The sequence below is a fragment of the Nymphalis io genome, chromosome 26 (assembly GCF_905147045.1).
Source record: "Nymphalis io chromosome 26, ilAglIoxx1.1, whole genome shotgun sequence".
NCBI lineage: Eukaryota > Metazoa > Arthropoda > Insecta > Lepidoptera > Nymphalidae > Nymphalis > Nymphalis io.
The window spans coordinates 2,661,942-2,686,119 of NC_065913.1; the positions used below are offsets into that span (position 1 = coordinate 2,661,942).

The 24,178-nt window shown below is 33.2% G+C and overlaps 1 protein-coding gene across 10 annotated transcripts in view; it reads right to left on the reverse strand.

Annotated features, from left to right (window-relative positions):
- Nucleotides 1-24,178, reverse strand: part of LOC126778434 (serine/threonine-protein kinase MARK2) — a 132,410-nt gene that overhangs the window by 19,177 nt on the left and 89,055 nt on the right. For all 10 annotated transcript variants that reach the window (XM_050501959.1, XM_050501962.1, XM_050501961.1 and 7 more), the window contains 8 exons: nt 8,249-8,348; nt 7,496-7,644; nt 6,096-6,203; nt 4,590-4,712; nt 4,033-4,168; nt 3,423-3,558; nt 2,986-3,170; nt 193-305 (listed from right to left, as the gene is read on the reverse strand). In XM_050501959.1, coding sequence (XP_050357916.1) covers nt 193-305; nt 2,986-3,170; nt 3,423-3,558; nt 4,033-4,168; nt 4,590-4,712; nt 6,096-6,203; nt 7,496-7,644; nt 8,249-8,348 — 1,050 coding nt within the window. The remainder of the gene's footprint in view (nt 1-192; nt 306-2,985; nt 3,171-3,422; nt 3,559-4,032; nt 4,169-4,589; nt 4,713-6,095; nt 6,204-7,495; nt 7,645-8,248; nt 8,349-24,178) is intronic.

Below are 24,178 nucleotides of genomic sequence, written 5' to 3' on the forward strand. Positions count from 1 at the left end.
TACAGGCACAAGGGACATAAAATCTTAGTTCCCAAGGTTGGTGGCGCATTGGCATTTATTACAATGCCAATGTCTAAGGGCGTTTGGTGACCACTTACCATCAGGTGGCCCATATGCTCGTCCACCTTCCTATTCTATAAATAAAAAAAAAATAATTCCTTATAGTATTATTATAAACGTAAACAAACTCACGTCAGTGCTCTTCCTGCCGAGTAACAAGTAGGTTGCGAATACGTCGTCGTACTTCGCCTCGGCTAGCGAATACTCGATCTCTTGTCGATTATATCCAAGGCACACGAGCGCCTCTGCGGATACACAACAAACCTTTAAATTTTTTTAAATACATTTTCATTATCATCTCATCGTTACATTTACTCCTCTAAAAAAAATATGTATTTCCGTGGAACTTTCTATTACATTATTTATTTACTTACTTTATTGTACAACAATAAATAGGAAACGATTATGTTTAAGTTATATATAAAAACATTTTCAAATAACATTAATATTAAAAGTATAAGAAATGTTCATAAGTCTGTAAAAAAAAAACATACAACATCAAAAAGTATATATTAATAAATAAATAACATTTATTAAAATAAAATAATATTTGACAACATATCGTGCAACACTAAATTATATTCAGCAAATGATATATCATAATCATAGCAGAAATAAAAAAAATTAACGCATGCGTTGACGGAAGCGAAATTAAAACAGTTTAATAACTCTTTCCTATCAAATGTCTTCTGATATATTCAAATAATTCGTTTACTACTTTCATTCTAATGATAATTCTTCAAAGATATTCAATTATTAATAGCATACAAAATATTTTAATGGCAACACCATCGAACGAAATATATTGTGTTTTTAAACTTTAAATATCATTATAGATTTTTTTTTCAAAATTAAACAAAATTACGAACAGTTTCATGTGTATAAAAAAAAAAACAGTATTATAATATATTAATATACTAGTTTTCACCTGCAGCTTCGCCCTTGGAGTGGGGTGCTGGTCAGAATTTAGGTATAAAAAATACTCTGTGTCCTTGGGGTTCAAGGTTGCTTCGTACCAAATTTCATCTACAGCGGTATAAGCGTGAAGGGTTACCTTTCGCATTTATAATATATCAGAAGACATCAAAGGAGACGGAAGTTATAACAATACCACTTATACTGAAATAACATTAGTACCGCGTAACGGTCACGTACCGACTTGCGCTGTGGCGGGCGTTAGCGGGACGCATGAAATATAAAAAACATATCTTGTTATAACCTTGCTTTACATATACTTCATGTATGGTTCGCTTATATATTATATTATATATTTCATTTCTACTAATACGTCGATAATATATATATATATATATATAAGAAAGAAATGTCATTTTATATTATAAACTTGAAAAGAGTTTGTATTACATTTCAAATTCATTTGTTAATTCTATTGTAACTTCAATAGTTTTCTATCTTTGTTATGTCCCATTGTTCTTGTTCATTACATGTCTCGACTGAATTAAAATCGTGTTTATTATTTTACCCGAATATTCCAAACACAGATTATGTAAGGCATTGTAATAGGAAGTATATAATTTTATTTGTTGGCAATTATTTTGTAAAAATGAAGATTTAGTTTGTAAAAGCTTAATTAATTACTATTATATATAATTTGTTTTATTGAAAATATTCATAAATAATAATCAGTTGTTTTTTAGTTATTGTCTCCTAATATTAATCATTACACAAGCCTAATCATACTTTATAGTAATTTGTTGTAATTATTATTAAAATGTATTTCAATAGTAATTTTTCTAGATTGTATTGATAGTAATAGAAAAACCATACAAAAAATATATATAAAATTAAAAAAATAGACAAGTCTATGTGTCCATTTATAAACAATTTCAAATCCAATTAATTAATCGAATTTAGATAAAGATTTCGGTTGTGTTATTATTAATGTGTAAAATTGGAATAATTTAGAGACAAATTTAGTGGTTAATAGCTATAAAGCGATGTAATTTAGCTTCATCTAGTTTGCTTCATGTATATATATAGATTTTAATAAGCTTTCGAAAGCCTCATCTAGCACTATGTGCGTAACTTGTATTTTGTGCATATTCAATTAGCCTTTATGTATTTAAATATATATTATACATATATATTAGTTTTGTGCATATTTAAGTTTAGAACAATTAATGATTATTTAAAATGTTATATGTATGATGCAAGTTATTGTTCCAAATTACTCGACTTATAAAATTAGTAAAAAAAAAATGTCACCCTAATGAGTTATTGTAGGTTTAGAGGTGTAAGTGCTTAGCGTGGTCTAGGCCACGCTACGGGAATTATATATTAACCCAAAATTGCTTGAGAAAAAGAATGACCTCATGTCTACTTCTCCATAAATCCTGGTCTTTATTAGTCGCAAAAGAGAAGACAAGTCACCCGATGGTAAGTAATCACTACATTGGCACTGTAAGAGCTCTGAACCATTCCTTAGCAAACCATTGGATAATATGAGCTTACTTATTCTTCAAACCGAACCATTATACAAAGTATAGTCATTTATTGGTGACAATAAGAGTAGTAGCTGCTGCTTATCCAGCAGGATTTGTACAATACTCTACCACCTGTGCTTAGCATAATCTACCATTATTCGAAAGGTGTATAGACTGCTGTAAATCTAAGATAAGCGAGAGAGAGAGAAAAATAGAAAGACATAGAAAAAGAGAGAGAGAGAGAGAGAGAGAGAAAGAGAAATAGAAAGACATAGAAAAAGAGAGAGAGAGAGAGAGAGTGATAGAGTGAGAAGAGATATCTGTTCTTCAGATATGACTGAGTAATCATTATAAGTTAAAATCCATGGTTAAAATCGCATTAAGGGAGTGGTTTGTATTTCTTAGAAGCAATGTCAATGGGTGACAGTGAAAACTTACAATATGGTGGATCATTAGCGTATAAGACAGATGTTCCTCTAACCTATCCGCTTGTGGTCCTTGAAGTCCTGCTGCGGCTCGACGTAGGGTCGAAGTTCGTCCTCCTCGTAGCCCATGTTCATCCACTTGTCGCGCATGATGCTCTCGAGCGAGGCTCGCTTCGCCGGGTTCAGCACCAGGAACTTCTTGAGGAGATGTTCGCAGTCGGTCGACATGTAGAACGGTATTCTATAATAACAAAGTATATATTTAAAAAAAAATGAAATGAAATTTTAGTGGCAGTAAAATATTTTTAATACAATATTGCCAATATGTACTCCAACTTATGTACAAAGTATAATAGAATGTTATGATATGATTATCAAAATATATGTTTTATAATATTTATAATCAAGTATTTCATGTTTGATACGATGTGCCAAAGAACACACAACTCAATGTTAAGTAAAAAGATAATTTTAAACGCCATTTTGTTTATACCTATATTTCCCACGTAGCACTCTTTCCCTCAGCTCCCGTAGCGTCGATCCGTCGAAGGGCAGCGATCCAGATACTAAAGTATACAGGATCACGCCCAGCGACCACACGTCGACTTCCGGTCCATCGTATTTCTTACCTGGAATTTGTTATATTTTATATTGAGAAAACAACTGACAAAATGAGACTTTAATCTTATATATAAATATGGATATTGTTAATCTGTTCGAGATTAATAAACTCCGACACTGTTTCTTATACTGCCGAAACTGGTTCTTATACAGGCCACTATGTTGTAAGTCGCCGCTAGGCGGCAGCACATCGATTGGTTAGACCGTTTAACCGATCACCATGAATATTGATATACACAGGCAAATATAGTATTATGCGTTTCCCTTCCTTAATGAATTATGTGTAAGGACATGCTGAAAAACGTTTTGTCAATTGTAAGGTTATATGACGACAACTGTAATTCTACCACAATTGTTTCTACCAAGTCGCGTAGAGTAGTAGTAGCAGTGTGTTGAAATAAGCGCCATACCTTCCCCTCAAAGGGAAAGAAGACCAGCAATCGGACATTCGCACTTCACGACATAAATTAAAAAGTAAATACCTTGAAACAATTCAGGGGCAGCGTAAGGCGGTGACCCACAGAAAGTATCCAACTTCGCACCGGGAGTGAATTCGTTTGAGAATCCAAAATCCGCTATCTTGATGTTCATTTCGCCGTCCAGGAGAAGATTTTCAGCCTGTATTTGTATTTCAGACATAAATATAGCTCGAACGTCAAAAGAGATTGCCTAGAAGAGATCGCTGTATTGCAAACCTTATACTTTATTTATAAAAGAAACAATAACCGACAGAAGGATCAATAAAAGTAAAATATATTGAAAAAGTTTTTTTTTTTTCAACAAAATTTTCATCAACAGCCAAAGTCAAAGTCATTATCACATGTCTTCATCACATGTGACGGAAGGAAGAGTCTGTACTGCACCTCCCCTCCACAAGTGTTCCTTGGCTCTCTCATAGACCGAGACAGTAGAGCACGTTTGTGTTTGCGCAGACACACCATATCCGCTGTGTAGTTGGCTATTATTGGAGATTGGATCGGCTGCCGTGTCCGAAATCCGTTAAGTGATTATAATTTTATTATTATTATTATTAACATACCTTGAGATCTCTGTGTATGATCCGTTTCTGATGGCAGTACTGAACAGCGGACACTATTTGTCGGAACTTCGCACGAGCCTCCTTCTCCTTCATGCGACCGTGTAGCACCAGATAGTCGAACACCTGTACAAAACAACAGACATACGTTTCAGCGACATATTCTTATTGATATTCGAAGGTTTAAAGGTTTAAAAATAATGCTGTGTATTTTGTACTCTCTTCGGTCGTATCTTGGATTGCCTTTCCATCGGATTATGGGAGTTTTCCAATTGTGTAGTCCTGTGTTATCACACACATTTATGCACTATAATATTTCCGGTGCAGTTATTGAGAATAGCCCTCGTGATCGAAATATATTTTTTTACAGATGACGAATAAGCTTATTCAACAACAACAAATTTTATTAATAAACAAAATTAATAATAAACAAGTTTCAAAATGAAATTTATGATTACCGATTCTATCAAGAATCTCTATTTAACCGATTACAGAATACACTTACATTAATTACGTATTTACAATTAAATTAAACAACTTGATGCTTCAAATCAGCAGGCTAATGTAGTAAGATTAGTATTAATTGAATGTTTATTATTAATACACGCTAGACATAGGCCTAACGTACGTCCAGAGCACACCACTGAGCCCAATCTTTGGTCCTTATTCAAATACATGATCATAAAGTATTAAATGTAATTTCCTTTAATGTGTTAACTCAAGTTTTAAACATGTTAAATACAATATCATGAGCGTGAAGCCTTATATTGTACATTGTACAAATATCTGAGAACAAGGGTGATCAGTCACGCGTGTAGCGTTGGCTCACATACTTTCACCCTTTATATCGATTATGGTAAATTTAAGATACGTAATAAAAAAGGGGATTTAAAAGATATATTACGTTAACAATAGTTTTATATTGAGATAAAACAATAATATTTGAATGTTTATTGATATTTAAGAACACGAATTAATATTATTTATTATTGTAGTAAAACGTCTGTAAACGGTTGCCGACAGAGCTTATTGTACAATGCTGATCTAATACGGATTTATACGCACTGATACACTTGGCATAATTTCATCCGACACATGCAGGTTTCCTCCTGATGAAAACCTGCATGTGTCGAGAGATCATTTATATTTATTAATTATTTTCTATAAGCACATGAAAATTTAATAAAGCTTTCCAGGATTCGAGCCCCACAGTATTCAACCATTTCGATTCATAATAAATAAACGTGTAAGTCAATACATTTTCCATTACATTTTATCTCATTAAGAATATGAGAAAAAAAAACGTTTTTAGAAATTAGCGGGTGTTAAGTTAAACATGGAATTCTCTCTTTTCGTCATCATGTGTCATTCGAAAGAAAAAGACACAGCATTTTTTAACTAATCACCGGCTAGTGAACTTAATATACCTTACTAATTAGTACGTTTCCTACGTAGTTAATAATTAATAAGTCATATTTTTTCCGTGTAAAAGTATGCTATCGTTCTCACCTCGCCACCAGACGCGTACTCCATGACGAGATACAGTGTCTTCTCCGTCTCGATCACTTGGAACAGCTTCACGATGTTCGGGTGGTCCAACATTTTCATTATACGAACCTGGAATAAACGATCATGAATTAGATAACGGGATAGATGTTGATGTTGGAGGGAAAGCTTTGTTATAAAAAAACCTATGCCCTCCCTCGGACTTCAAGCTTGCTTCGGGCCAAATTTCATTAAAATCAGTTCAGTGTTCCAGCCATGAAAGCGTAACAGACAGACACGGGTTACTTTCGGATTTATAATATTAGTATAGATGAACACACAGTCGCACTATTTATCACGTCGGAATTTTTGTTAAAACTTTGCTTGAATCATACAAAAATGTTCAATATATTTAGAATAACCATATTGGCCTTACTTATAAACGTTGCCTAGCGGCTGTTTAGTTAAACACTGATTTCTCTCTTTCTGGCATTATTGATTCGACATTCGAAAAAAGAAGACACAGCATTACTTATCAACCGCTAAACAACACGTATAAAAGTAAACAGTACATACAAATAAAGTTATAATCACCAAAATAGTTAACTTCATTCTAGTAAGCTCTTGTAAATAAATATTTTAACAAATATTTAAAATTCGATACTTTTGGAATTTATTTAATGTAGAATATATAGAAAAGTACTTGAATATAACTGATAATTAAATACATATATTAATTAATTAATTTTGACAAATATTTGACAACAAGACGAAGCAAGTAACACAAAATTTAACTCTCCAATTACTTGAAAAGTAATTAGTGTTCTAAAATTCGAGTCATGAAACTTGTATTACCAATTATAACAATATAGTTAACTGAATCAGCGTTTAAAACCATTCTCGTGTAGCAAAAGGTGTATTTTGATGTAACATTTGGTTTAATACTAATTAAGTTTATACTAGAGTGCTTAACTCGGCGAGTATTAATTTATCGTATAACTTACATTATACATAAAACGTTTTAGTACCTGGGTTCACCGAGCTTTGCTCGGCTATTATACCATAATTGGTTATTAATAATATAATAAATTTATATATATATACAACAATTGCACATTTAACATTATAAGACAAAGGAATTTAAAGTAGCAGCCCGCAAATGTTCCACTACTGGGCGACGGCATAGCCCTCTTAAAGGGAAATTCTGGAGCTTATTCTATCACGCTGTTTCAACGTTAGTTGGTGGATACGTATGTCAGATTTGCATCCGATATCCTTTACAGAAAAACACGAGATCAGCAATCCTCGCGTACGAAATATAGTATTTAAAATATTTGTATACTTTACTGGCGCTATAATGATTATAGTTCCAATTAAAATCATATGATTAATATACGTATGCCGGTGTAGTCTATTGTTATTACCTCTCTGAACAGTTTCTGCAGAGAGCCCGGGTTCAGTTGCGTCTTGTCGATGATCTTAATCGCGACCTCCTTGCCGGTCGGCACATGTTTCGCCAACTTCACCTTCGCGAAGTTACCCTTTCCGATCGTTTTCAGGAGTTTGTACTTGCCTTAAATTAAATATAATTAAGATTAAATAAAGTTGCTTGAATAATTAAGAACGTTATTAAATAAAGTAACAGCATGTGAATATTCACTGCTACGCTGAGGCCTTCTCTCCTTTTTTGAGGAGAAGGTTTGGAGCTTATTCCACCACGCTGCTCCAATGCGGATTGGTAGCATACACATGTGGCAGAATTTCAGTTAAATTAGATGCACGCAGGTTTCCTCACGATGTTTTCCTTCACCGTCGAGCACGAGATAAATTATAAACACAAATTGAGCACATAAAAATACAGTGCCTACTCGTTCTAACCACTGAGAAATCTCGGTTCTAGGGACGTTAATTGTATCTTAATTATTGTAAAATAACATTTTATTATTTAATGTAAAATCGGAAAACGGTAAAATGTGTCATTTGGTGATAAAAAATATGAACTATTTATTCCTCATACCAATAATGCGCTTCCAACATCTAAGGTCTAAGATACTGTCTCATGTGCTTTTATTAAACCTTGCTTACTCATATTTTAAGCCATAACACGCTACTATAAAATATTGTAAGTGTACGGTACTATAGAAGATACTTGCATATGAAGAGTGTGTCATACTCACCAATATGCGGCTCTTCAGAGGCCCTAGACCTCGACGAGACCCTGGCGCTGCCGCCGGACGAGCCGCCGCCACCCGCACCAGCCGAAGTCTCCGACGCGCTCTGAAAAACAAAATTTGGACGTATATTAAGAAGAAACTCATATGATAACAATAATTTTGGACATATATATAATGATGTTGACATTCGTAATAAACGAAGTAATGCAATGCTTTATCTTTTTCTTTTTTTTTTTAAAGTAATTATATTACTTATTATTATACAACTCGCACCGCCCATATGACAGTGACAGTTACTACGCCAAAAATCTCGATAACTCGATACTAATTGATACGATATAGTGCGCGTGTAATATTTTTTTTTTATAAACAATTCAAGTCGAATATTAGCTATTAATTATTGCAATATAGTCTAGTAAATATGGTAAAAATATTTAAAAAAAATATGTTTATAAAGAAAAACCAAGGTTTACGACATAATAACAGATTTTTAGATAAACTAATTTTTATACAAAAACTAATCAAACCGTCGATTGTATATACACCATCTTGAATCTAGATGTCTTATTTAGATTATTATTTGTGTCCATAAGGGACTTGGGGATAAAACAGGGTCAATGACATAAGCCTAGCTCACGACTATACTATATCTACTTATAGTTTAACATCTCTTACGCGATTTTTTTTTTATAGATTTCGTATTTACTTAAATAAAGATACAGCAGTAGCTTTTAAGAGCTATAAATCTTTGAAGCGCGAACCTAATAAGATAGCTGAAGAGGTCAACGAACTTATTTTATCTGAGATAAGCACGCGACAGTTCTTTGTGTTCATTCCCTTGAGGAATTAATCTAGAAAGAAAATGGAACTGTTACAATTGCTTTTTCATCATCTTACAGTAAAACGAAAACGTAAAGCACTAAATATTTATTTTACGAACATTTCGTTAATTTTATTTTATTTTCGAAATTATATAATCATATCATTAATCTATTTAATTAACATAATTTACATTACGTTTTAGTTGATGTAAATACGAACAGAACGAAGGTAACTATTTTTTTATTATAAATAAAAGCCTTAAATTTAGACTAACATTTCACCAACAACAATAGGATCATCAAAAACTTAGGCGGACGGACAAATGGAACTAACCTAACCATTAGTGCTTTTAGAAATACCGACCTTTACTTACATTGTCAAAGCGCTAACGACATTGGGGACAAAGATATTATGTCCCTTGTCCTCAGATGGCCCAGTGGTAAGAACGCGTGAATCTTAACCGATGAACGTGGGTTCAAACCCGGGCAAGCACCTCTGAATTTACATGTGCTTAATTTCTGTTTATAATTCATCTCGTGCTTTTCGGTGAAGGAAAACATCGTGAGGAAACCTGCATGTGTCTAATTTCATCGAAATTCTGCCACATGTGTATTCTACCAACCCGCATTGGAGCAGCGTGGTGGAATAAGCTCCAAACCTTCTCCTCAAAAAAGGGAGAGGAGGCCTTAGCCCAGCAGTGGGACATTTACAGGCTGTTACTGTTACTGTGTACTGTTGTCCTCAGTTACCAAGTACTACTAGTAACTAGTAAGTTACTGTTCGGCGGTAGAATATCTGGTGAGTTTGAGTTAACTACCTATACGAGCTTGCACAAAACCCTATCACCAAGTTTTAACACATATCGTAAATGTATATATTGACGAGCCGGTTGGCGTGGTTCGTAGATACTTGCCTTTCACGCCGAAGGTTGTGGGTTCGATTCCCACCCAGGACAGACATTTGTGTGCATGAACATGTCTGTTTGTCCTGAGTCTGAGTGTAATTATCTATATAAGTATGTATTTACAAAAGAAAAGTAGTATATGTAGTATATCAGTTGTCTGGTTTCCATAGCACAAGCTCTGTACAAGCTTAATTTGGGATCAGATGACCGTGTGTGAAAAATGTCCCAGGATATTATTATTATTATTATATATATAAGAATACGTTCATTGACAAAGTCATACAGTACGTATCCGGTCATTACGGTTAGATAAGGCAGACTCAACGAAAGGCTCACAGGCGACTCGTAAAACTTTAACGAATACTAAATACCGTAAAGAGGACGCTTCATTTTATTTTGAACATGTATGTTTGTCCTGAGTCTGGTTGTAATTTTCTATATAAGTATGTATTTACAAAAGAAAAGTAGTATATGTAGTATATCAGTTGTCTGGTTTCCATAGCACAAGCTTTGTACAAGCTTAATTTGGGATCAGATTGCCGTGTGTGAAAAATGTCCCAGGATATTATTATTATTACTCAACGAAAGGCTCACAGGCGACTCGTAAAACTTTAATGAATACTATCTACCGTAAAGAGGACGCTTCATGTTATTTATTTAAAAAGGATCACAGCTCTTCGATCTTTATATTGGATAGACGAAGTAAGAATAGAGCTAAATTACTTTTAATATTTTTTCGTTGAGAGAAAATTTTGTATTCAGCTAAAAATAACTCCAAAAAAAAAGGTTCGATGATGTATAAACAAAAAGTTTAAAACGTTATCATGGTATGAAAATGTAACGAGGAGGTACATAAGTGGATAGATAAGGTAAAAAAACACCGAGAAATAAAATGGACAGACTGTGTGAGTCATGACAACATCAAAATGAAAAAAAAAACGTTTTTTTTTAAGTAGACTAAAAGCAATTTTATATCACATCATGTTATAGGGTTACATGTAATGAAAATATACTACCGCTGAATGTACATGAATGTAGATTCTACCGACATTAAAATTGGTAAGAAATTCAGTAGTTAGACGTATCTACTCCATTTCTCAAATGTTAAATTTATACAACCGGTATGGAAATCAAGGAATATGACAAATGCAAGAAGGTAAGTAAGGATATGATTAGAGAAAAGAGCTGAATGGATGAGACATATGCTCAGCGAGGAATCTGCACAAATGGATAAGGGCGTAATCGTATAATTGTATATTTCATACCGCGTGTAACCTCTCGATTGCTTTCGTCCGTCTCCTCTTCCAGAGCTTCGATAGGAACACGGGCGCCAGGAGCGGTAGTACACGGTGGCGCATTGTTTGAGGATTTATTTTGATGAATTAATAAATATTAGATAACGGACTAGCCGATCAGCTAGTCCTACGAGATGGATTCGGTGTATAAATATTAATAGCCGTTTAAGTTTTTAATTAAGTCTCGTCATTTACACTTACTAAGATTGAAGTTAATTTATTATCACGTTCCGTTTTATTTTTCAATTTATAACGTTATTTTTCTTATAAACTTTCAATGGATATCAAATTAAAATTAGAAATAAAATAAAAACTAAGAGATCGTCATGTTTCCGTCATAATGTAACATAAATAAATCACACGTTTATGTAATAAAATAATCACAAAACACACACACAGCCCATTAATATAACGAACGATAAACTTTAGCACGTACGAAATGACACGGAGCGACGACGAAACTAAGAAATCACCAACAATACTGATACGGTGACAGAATTATGACGGCAATAATAAACATTTTATATCGCTTCCATTGACATCAATTCGAATAACAAAACAATTACAACGATTTATAATAAACGACTGAATCTGTTTCGAATAAAATGTTTTCAGACATAATACTAGCGAAATAAAAATGATCACGACAACACAATAAGCAGCATCAGAGCTAACAAAAGCTACAATCAATATACTATTTCCTAAAAGTTAACAAAACAAACTTGATTTCTCACCTAATCAAAGTCACTATAAACGTCACTGGAATATATATTAACTTATTATTATTACCAAATAATTTTCTAACTTATAAATAATCTGGCATCTCTGATCGCACAGATCAAATTAAATCAACGCCCTTTGAAGTGAAATCCCACGTCAAAGATTTCTACTATAATAAACGTCAAAAAGAGTACGTATTGAGTCATGCAAGACCTAACCGAGTTTTTTTCTTATTAAAATATATTCAATCAAGAATTCAAGATCGCAAGTATTGTCGAATTTTTTAAATAATATAAATGTGTTCTTGATTTCAGAACCGACGAAGAGCTTTTAGACTTTGTATAGCTCGAATAATTAACCATCGATATCTCTCTTTCTATCATTTTACATGTAAAAGAAGATAAAGCAATATTACTAACTAAACAAACAACTCCAATTGTTAAGGGGTTCGGTACTTAAGTAAAATTTTAAAGTTAACAGATAGACGACCGGAGTTTTGTTATATAACCACATCGGAAAATCAGAATATCGATAATATGATATATTTGCCGAGATAGCCTAGTAGTTAGAACGCGTGAATCTTAACCAATGATCGTGGGTTCAAACCCGGGCAAGTACCACTGAATTTTCATGTGCTTAATTTGTGATTATAATTCTTCTCGTGTTTGACGGTGAAAGAAAACATCGTGAGGAAACCTGCATTTGTATAATTTCATTTAAATTATGCCACACGTGTATTCTACCTAGCCGCATTGGAGCAGCTTGGTAGGATAAGCTCCAAACCTTCTCCTCAAAAGGGAGAGGAGGCCTTAGACCAGCAGTGGGACATTAGGCTGCTACGGTTACTGATATATTTGTTTTTATTATTTATAAACAAATCAGTACACATACAAATCCGTCCTCTTATTAGTTTTAATACGAAATAAACTCACGATGCGTCAATTATTAGATATATAAATACGTTTTTTCAACATACAAAAATATAGTATAATTGAGTAAGTTGCAAATAACAATATAATCATTAACAAACGATGTAAGACGTAAGCGTGACAAGAACACGTTAGTTGTAAATCAAACGGTCAGCAATCGTTTTACATTCAGACGGATATTAGTTTAATACAGACATTCATATTGAGAAACAAAAACATAACAATATAATGCGGTTCAAATAATCGAGGTTACTGATAAGAAATTATTATAATTATGAAACGATTATATTCTATTGCCAGTATTATGTACACGTAACATATTAACTCGCCCTAAGCCCCAACCACGCTCGACTGAGATAACGTGTTTTTTATTTAGTTATGATTATGTTATAGCTGAGATATCCCCACCAGTACACCAGGTACCAGTACCACCTAGGTTTATGTATAAAACATATTCAGGAAGGTTTTAAAATTTGTTATTTTTATTTTATAGGATGGCTAATGGACCACTGCATGGTAAGTGGTCCATTGTAAGATATCTTAACCATTCCCTACATCGCCAATGCACCACCAACTTTGACCAAGGTGGCCTATATGGCGTACGCCTATTCAATAAAAAAAAATTGAGAGATGTTATGTCCTTGCACCTGTAGCTATACTAGCTCACTTACCCTTCAAACCAGAACGCAACGAAATTAATTTTATTGCGGTTTACCAGTAGAATATCTGATGAGTGGGTGGTACCTATTCAGACGGGCTTGCACAAAGCCCTACCCACCTAGTAAAGCAGTACTAAGTAGTAATAATAAATTGTATCCTAAGCCATCACGCCATTTTCTATTATTTTTATTCTTTGAAATACATTGAAGTAACCACGGGTCAGAATAATGATTACTGTAGTTTATATTAATGACCTTTGACTCAAGCATGTCTTTACGCTCGCCTAAACCGCATGCGCGATTAAAGACAGCTTTGTATGTACACAAGCAAAAAAAAATTTTTAAAAACTTTTCCTCTCCCTATCCCTAAATGCGGCTTCGATGAATAAATTAATAAATTTATTATCATAATTAAAATAATGTAATATTCAAATCCACCCATTTTTTTTTCCATTCCACAAAACACAGTAGTTCTGACGTTTTTAATAAGGCATTATTTCAGATCATATTTTCCCTTCAGCTTTAAAGTTTCAAACTTGTTCTAGAAGTAATTAAACAATAGCCCAAAGGTTTTATATCAGGCTTAGGTTTTTCATTTCTATCAACTACTATTACAACTTAGGGGTTAAAAAAACGTTTTTTTTTTTAAACTCAATTTCATTATATAAACAATCGATTAACAATTATATATGTATATATATATATCTCTCTAGTCATATAGTTTTGACAAGTGCAAACATCGGACGTAAAAGGTCAACAGCGACATTACACGCAACCTTCGACCAACGAAATCAATATTTATAAATAAATTGTATTTACGTCATAGGTAAGTATTCCATGTACACATAGCTCACAAAATTTACTAAAAAATCGATTGAAAAAGTTTCAATGATACGGCAGTAAGTTTTTCTTTGTTACAGTGGTAAATTCAGGAGTCACAGAATATGTACGCTGTAACACAATTTATTGGGTCATATTATATGTAAAGTTATAAGTAATATAGTAACACTCAGCTAAGTTACTTAAATCTGTAGTGTTATAAATTCCTCGTTGTTCGGTTCGTTGAATTTCAGTATTATCAGCCAGTGTAAATAACTACACAATTGCATAAGATATAGTCGTCAACACACTGTGTGTGACTTAACACTGTTGAGCTCTCTGTTCCTAGTCCGATGGGACGGCAATTCTGCGTGACCGAAAATAGCGAGAGCAGGCGACAGCTTTAAATGATTTCCGAAGCAAGGAAACACTGCCACAATCTACTGCGAAGTGAGCCAAAAATTATTATATAGTATAACTTATATTAATTAGCCCGACCAGGGATTTGAAACGATGAATTCATGACCTACAAGCCTAAAAGCTAACTAACCAACGAAGCTGTTGAAGCCCATAATATTATATTATTACTAATTGCAAAATGCAAAACTGTCTCTCTATAAGTCTGTCAGTAACACTTTCACGCTAAGCTAAGCCACTTAAACGATGTAAAAATTGAAATTTGGTATGAAGCAAGCGTGTACCCCAAGGAAAGTCATGGTCCTACTACCCTTTCCCCTAATAGGCGGGGGAAGCAGCGGACGAAAACTAGTAATTCGTAAAAACGCTTCATCGTGGAGTCCTGTTTAGCTACTCAAATTCATCTACGATATAGACTATGGATAGAACCTATAACCAAATAGGCCAACCAACAACTAACAACCAATTGACCAATGACCAATTCCTAAACAAGATAGTATAAACAAACAAAATCGCATCGACGAATTTGATATCTAAAAAAAATTATTTACAATGAACAATATAAAACATAAATACAAAGAATATATTGATTAATGTACTTAAATGTGGGTCGAATGAACTGCGCCGTATTATGTAACACTTATACATACACACACTTGCGTAGAACATAGGCTGGACAATTAGGTTCAAATTAAATAAATCACCATTAGAACTGAGAAAGGGATCGTCATAAAAATCAATATTACGTTTCTAACACACACATAAATATTTTATCTTAAAATTTAATTACTTTAAAACACGCTGCTATATGTGAACATTTCTGCACAACACGGTCCAATAATAATTATACTATTATATATAATTTTCTATACAGAAAATCGAATTTCGAACGTTCACCTTTAAACTCTCCATCCGGATTAATATCAAAGGTTATACGTGTCCATTGTTCCAAACAATTGTTCGTCGATGAAAGAAATAGATACAATAAGATAGTGCCACGATTACCGGTCGCGAAAGCGATTTGAATCACATTGAAAGTTTCGAATTGAAATACGAAACCATTTGGCGGAATGAAATCAACTAAATCCCGAATTTACTTTGAATTTGGAAGTTTCCAGAAACCGTTGCCCATTTACTATATTTTATATTTGTTAATTAGTTCGTTTAAAACAACTGTTATATTCAATTAATACTTTATAAATGTAATTCATTATGATGAAAATTAATCTTGTTATTAAAAAGTGAATTTGATTCTAGGGTTTGGTTTTTAACAGATAGGATGAGAGTCTGCCAAGCCGACATTTTATGATTCTACATACATATATGAGTTTAAAATAATGTAATAAAAACAATAAAATTGTAGATTGTACTAACATTAGTATTTCACGATAATGGTACCCATATGGTGTTAGTAACATTATTGACTCGAAATTAACGTTTTATTATTATTATACAATATATAATAATAAATCATATATAAAAATATAAAAAATTAACGATTTGGGTAAAATTTTGTATACTGATAAGGTCTTTCGTCTAAAATTGGAATTGACATTAAAAAATATTTTCTTTAATATAAAATTGTTTAGGTATAAAACTATACGATTCTTTTGTTACAAAGCTCCAGCCTCCAGGGTCGGATGTAGGAAGTTAAGTGACGTAGAGCTGGCAGATAAAAGAGCGTTCAAGCATTTGATCGAGCAAGTGCCATTGTTTAGCAAGTCTTTGTTTAAAGGCGTACCGCTGAGCAAACTGTGCTGTACATCCTATTTCAGTACGTGAGCACTACATGCCTATTTTATTATTATTATCCAACATACTTTAATTTCGTCTGGATCTTAAATCATAGAAGAGAATCTTGATATTTTGAGAAATTTGATCTCCATACGAGTCGCTAAACGCAGGCGCAATTTAAGTTTTGTCTTCAAGGAATCTATTCAGTTTATAACATTGAAGTTTTTAAGAATATAAGGGACGAGATGGTCACGGACTAAGCACTTGCATCTTGACTGAATATTGATTTTCATGTGCTAAAATTGGTTAATCGTCATTTCATGCTCGGCGGCGAAGGAAAACATCGTGAGGAGACCTGTACCGTGCACGTGTCAGATAAAATTCTGCTACATTTGTAATCCACCAATTCACATTGAAGCGATTGAAGGAAAAAGCTCGAAACCCTCTCCTCAAAACGGAGGGGAGACCTTAGTCCAGCAGTGGTACATTAACAGCCTGTAACTTTATACAGTTTATATAAATCTTCAATGTATTCGCTTGCTGTATTTCAAAACGAAATTACGATTAAAATTTATTGTGAGTTATCAACTCAACAACAACAAATATCAATTTGTTTATATATAATTTTAATGATAAGTTACTGAGAAAATCCGTGATGATAAAATATTGAGTTTTATATTTTATTTCGAAATATAGACAAAATTTGTTTTTATGTAACATTCGTCGATTAATGTTATATTATTTACGAAACCGAATTATAAATACCAATTATTTTCAAATTATAAAGACCAATTATTTTAACTAGTTCATGATGTTTTAATAACAAATTAATTGATTTTACTAAATTAAAAATTGATTAAACATCATTCATGTTTTTTTTTATTTATTAATGTTACGTATAAAGACTGACAAGTTAATAAGCATTAGTTGCTTACACAATAATATAGTAAGGCAACGCGAATGAAAATTAATTGACGTGTCAAGCTATCTACCATAAATATAATTAGATGGAACAAATCAAATCAATATCATATTTGTAAAGACGGCAATCATGAAAAAACAAATATGAGAGAAAGAACATACGTATATATAATTTTGGATACATAAATTCAATGGTCGAAATTGATTAGTAAATGCAGCATATTAAAAACCTACTTTAATTGATAGGCTAACTTTAGAAAATATTAAAATGTTAAAACTAAATATGTTTTATTATCATTTAAAACCTAACTGACAAAACCGAATATAATAGACACAATAAATTCTAGATGGCTGTGTTGAAGATACGAATACAATCGCTACAAATTTCACAATACACAGATGAGCTTAAGATTGGACCGTAATTGCAAATTGTAGCAGCTATGGTTTACGAAATTCAAACAGTGCTGTTTATGAAATAAGACATGGTGAATTTAGAAGTCAAAACTACATTAGACTAAATACTAAATTGCGGATTAGTTATATACATATATTAAGCATAATATTATTACAACTATTTGATAAATAACTGTGTCACATAATGTAGAAAATTAAGCAAAATTTGCGACACAACAATTGGGTCAACGCTATAACAATTTTCATAACTAGAGTTATAAAATATCTAGAATATGAAGGATTCTTAACTTTTCACATTCATCAGAATTTCACGATACTTTCTGTTATCGATAAAACCAAAATATTTTCTAATACAAATCTAGTACTTTATTCGATGTTTTTTGCCCAAGCAAGCATAAATTACATTCAAAATGTGTTAATGTACTAAGCTATTATGGCGTCTCGTATTATGTCAAAAAAATTACGCAATCGAGACTACTTGTTACTATAGTGTGTGAAAATGTGTTCAAAACTTATAAAATTTTAATAAAATTTTACGTGTACAACATTAAACTTCAAATTAACTGAAATTCCAAATGTTTGTTTAAACTTTTAAAGGATCGCCGTTAACACTGAAACGCGACACGTAACGTCACAATCCGATCTATTTTTTGTCGTTTCACTAATGTCCGCGAGGATACATTGAATGTATCAATATAACGGTATCTAGTCCAGTACTGAGAGGACGAGAGCCAGTGGTCTATAATAAGCATGGACCCACTGGAGCTCGAAATGCGCAGGCAGACAGGGCGTGAAGAGTGGACGGTGGTTTTAATATAATAAATAAAAATATAAATCGATGTGATTTTTATATTGCAAATTTTAAATAATGAAAGGTTGATAGCTGTATTTATTCTATTGATGAAAAATAATACTACACTAACGTTTTAAATATACGACACATGTCTGTCATGTTTTTGTTGATTAATTTAAGTGTCAATAGCGCAATGGCTTATGGACCGCCTGGCGATTGTAAAAGGTCGCAGGTTTAACCTGTCCCCTTGGATTATTATCGTCTCCACTCCTAACACAAGCTGCACGCTTAATTGGAGGGGTAAATAGATATATTAGTAAATCCATAAGAAACTTGTATTGCTAATACGCTTTTTAAAAATAACATTGTCAAAATTACATTTCCTAATAAGAAAAATATTACATTATGAGTATATAATATGTACTTCATTTGTATTACACACTTTTTAAAACCTCTATCAAAGCTATTTGGTTAAAAATTCGAGTAAAGTGTGATACCCATCTAAACGACTATTTTAAATGAAACATATATTAAAAGCGAGACGAAATACGAAAAATCCTTTAAAATGAGTGCTATACTATTGTATAAATGTTTTTATTTGACTTGCGACGATATATCGCATATCAATATAATCGTTAGACTACTTACTTACATTCGAAACAGAACACTAGCTGTGTATAAATTTCCAGAGCGTCTACGATTGCCTTGAAAATATAAATTTTTACCTTGAAATACCCATGTTTAAATGTACCGATCAATGTTATTATCCTCGGCTCCCGGCTTACCTGTAAATAAGGAAAAAACACAACGTTAGTTATGATAGAAAGTCTAATAAACCTAATCTAATTTTCATGCACAATTAACATAAAAAATAATGATGTAATGTAAAATAATACATAGCTTATAGAATAGCCTTTTAAATATAATAGTTTATATACGACGCAAGGTAATAAGACTATGTATATAATATAAAGCATTTTTTTTTATAGAATAGGAAGGCGGACGAGCATATGGGCCACCTGATGGTAAGTGGTCACCAACGCTCTTAGACATTGGCATTGTAAGAAATGTCAACCATCGCTTACATATCCAATGCGCCACCAACCTTGGGAACTAAGATTTTATGTCCCTTGTGCCTGTAATTACACTGGCTCACTCACCCTTCAAACCGGAACACAACAATATCAAGTATTGCTGTTTTGCGGTAGAATATCTGATGAGTGGATGGTACCTACCCAGCATGTACATGTTTCGTAGCTAGACAGAGGCATCCGAGCAATTAACAAGGAATATACAAACCATATAATATCCTACTTATTGTGAATAGAATAACGGATAACCGCTTCATGTTATCCTTATAAAAGATCCGATCCTACAATATTTGTAATAAAGAAAGGTCAAACTTATATCGATCCCACATGTTTTAGATTCTTCGACTATGTCGTTACATACGAAGCACATATACGAGTGTGTACTAGTTTGTGTATATGCGAGTGTACATCCATATAGGAAGTCGGTACCGGATAGAAATCTCCCGGAAGCCATGCTCGGGTACTTCAGTGTTTTCATCTTAATACGATATATGTCGGGGCTGGTCTTACATTTTTATTTTAAAAAAATGTATTCTATTTTATAAAAAATATATATTTTAATTAACATGTAAATACTGTCTCCTTTTAGTCTAGAGGTTAAAACACATTAATCCGCGTAGTGCGGGTTCAAACTCCCGTAAATAAATTTAAAGCCAGCTATAATACATCATCATCAGTGGAGATCATCACATATAATATAAAAATCTACCATATGTATGTATAAAAATTCACCAACTATACTTTCAGTCGGAGAGGAAGCGATTTTGCAGCTGTGGCATAATACAGGCTGTAACGTTATTATTTTAAACTGTTTTGTATAATCAGAATTTAAAGCTAAGGCAGCCGTTTTATGAATAGTCGAGTGAATACTCTTGAAACTGAGTGTCGTATTATTACTGCGCTCAACCCGTTTTTAATGGAAAAGAGTTTGGAGGTATTTTTTTATCATCGTGTATATACTCGAAAAATATATACTTTTAAAAACACAAAGTGTACTTTATTAAGTAGGCGCTTACAAGAAACAGTTTGTTACAAGTGAAGTTAAAATTGTAGATTATATCTAAAACAACTAACAATACTATTTGTTATACTTTATTTACCAATTAAAGTATCATACATACATAATAATATTAATGTCCTCCAGACCGATTTCGGCCACGGCGGCCAATCTCAAGAGAGATTAGTCAACTACGCAGGAGATATTATAGTGCACAAGTGTGTGCGCAAACACAGGTGCACTCTCTATTCCCTAACTCTCATAATCCGATGGGACGGCAATCCGACACGACCGGAAAGAGTTCAGGCGCAGGACCAACGGCTTTACGTGCTTTCCGAGGCACGGGAGTGTACACTTCTAACTTCCAGACTCCGGGCTGCTACTGAGAATTTTCTGACAGAAAAACCCAATAACTTTTTATTGGCCCGACCTGAGAATTGAACCCAAGACCTCCGGGTCTGCGGCCTTATATCAAGCCATATATATTAAAACTAAATATAAAAAAAAAAACTTGCTGGACAATCGACGAATATTCATTCAATCAATATATAGAATAACGCGTCTTTATTATTAACTGTAATGGGAAGCTAGTAATTCCTAGTTTTTTTTTTTGCTTTTGTTTTATATTCTTATAAATTTATTTGCAAACTTGATGCTGCTTCATAAAAACAATTCAATAAAACAAAGTAACCAGAACTAGGAAAACTTAAAGAGTTTATAAAAGATGTTTTAAGAAAACTTCCCTCGGAAACTGCTTATTAACTTAACTAAATTACTAGTTCAAGAAGCATTTTAACTTTATATATAAGGAATGTTAAATTTATGCCTTTCAAAGAGTCACAAACAGAAATTGGTTATAGCTGAAGTAAACAAGTTAAACGAAAATTCCCCAGCGTATTAGCCATGTGTTACTAGATCGATTTTTACGCGCTAAATTCGCGATTTTTATAATTTAATTTCAGATTAAATTTTGCCACATATTATGAGCCAATCTAGCTAACAACTATCGTATATATATATATTTTATAGAATAGGAAGACGGGCGAGCATATGAGGCACCTGATGGTAAGTGGTCACTAACGCCCATAGACATTGGCATTGTAAGAAATGTTAATCATCGCTTACATCACCAATGCGCCACCAACCTTGAGAACTAAGATGCTATGTCCCCTGTGCCTGTAATGGTGGTACCTACCCAGACGAGCTTGCAAAAAGCTCTACCACCAGTGCATAATATTATAATAAATATTATGCTATTAAATCTATACAAAGAAATATTATTAGATATATAGATAACTTTTTATATAAGATTCCCATAGGACTAAAACCTCAGTCAAATTTACATGCTGAGGTGTGAGATTCTTAACAAAATCAAGAGTGTCGTCTCTCGAGAGAGCGTCGTGCTCGTGTTGTCAGCTAAAACGCTACGACACGTAAACCTTAATTAACAACACTGCATTTAGAATTTACTTATCAATAGAACGGCGTTGGTATATCAAAATTAAGTCTATATACTAATACGCAAGCCGATATGGCCCAGTGGTAAGAACGCGTGAATCTTAACCGATGATCGTGGGTTCAAATTCGGGCAAGCACCAGTGAATTTTCATGTGCTTAATTTGTGATTATAATTCATAAAAGGAGAGGAAGGAAAACATCGTGAGGAAACCTGCATGTGTCTAATTTCACTGAAATTCTGCCACATGTGTATCCTACCAACCCGCATTGGAGCAGCGTGATGGAATAAGTTTCAAACCTTCTCCTCAAAAAGAGGAAAGGCCGCCTTTAGCCCAGCAGTGGAACATTCACAGGCTGTTACGGTATACTAATACGTGAATATTGAAAATTTACTTACTTTTTGTTAATACATATTGCCACAAACGTTTATATTACGCATAAGTGTATAAATAACAAGAAAATGCATATACCTGTGTGCAAAAGATTCGAAGAGTATTGTCGCGAACTTACATACACATTCTAATTGCACTTACATACATATTTGTTTATCTTTTTATTAAAAGAAATGAGATTTGCGAATTGTCTATGAGCCCATCAGCAGACAAACAAGCGAGTAACGATTTCCGTTTTAATGAGAACATTTTTAATCAACTGCGAAACAGAAAACAAACTTCGCCTAATGACAGAAAACTCAATTAATTTACGACTTATGCTAAATTTCACTCTGACGTTTAAATTACTTTGATTTCCAATAATTTCAAAATTATGCGTTAAACAAATTGTAAATTTAATATCGAAAAAATATAAATATGATAATGGGTAATCCGGTACGGTGTCTATTGTTTATATTCTAATTTTAAAAACATCTTATGTGTCACAGGTAAAATTATGAGTTCATTTTTTAAAGTCAAGCAATCCGATTTTTAATTTAAAATATTTAGTAAGTTTCTGTCGCAAATTAAAAAAATGTTACAATTACGCTGATAAAATTAATAAAAGTTGATAAATATTTAATATGAGAACCTTCTCCAAAAATACATACAGTGTCAACTGTCATTGATATCAACCAAACCGTGAACTATATTAATCTTAAACATACCAAAATCTATTTTCCATATACGAAGTAATTTTCACTTGACTCCACTTGGCTGCAACGTTACGTGTTTATAAATGCGTATCAAACACAATAACGAGGAAACCTAAATTCTATCTAAAACCCAGCACAGCGGAACTCGACAAAGGCACACTTAGCCACTCTTTACATAAAGATACCTAAAGCCCAGTTTACATCCCGAGGGTAGTGACCTAGTTTCTCGTTCGGATAGCACGTAGGAGAGCGGAATTGAAACTGAGGGTAAAAATTGTATCATATATAAATAAATACATGTACTCGCGGTAAGCTTCCGCTATGATACCGCTATGTTGAAAAGTTTATTTGAACGCCCTAATCTCGGGCATACAGACAGTTGCAACATTTTTTTTTATAGAATAGAAAGGCGGACGAGCATATGGGCCTCTGATGGTAAGTGGTCACCAACGCCCATAGACATTGGCATTGTAAGAAATTACATCACCAATGCGCCACCAACCTTGGGAACTAAGATGTTATGTCCCTTGTGCCTGTAATTACACTGGCTTACTCACCCTTCAAACCGGAACACAACAATACCAAGTACTGCTGTTTTGCGGTAGAATATCTGATGAGTGGGTGGTACCTACCCAGACGAGCTTGCACAAAGCTCTACCACCAGCTTATAGATTATGTTAATGTATATCGGCAAGTATATTTCCATTTAATTAAAATTTGCGAAATATCACAGATTAAATAACAAAGACTAATTAATGTCACCCGTACATGTTGCAATCAAGGAAGCCGCTATTGACAGACCGGACGTAGAGGTCCAAGTGGACTTTTACATTTGAGTCCCCCATTCTAAAGCGGTTAGTGTAAAATTATATT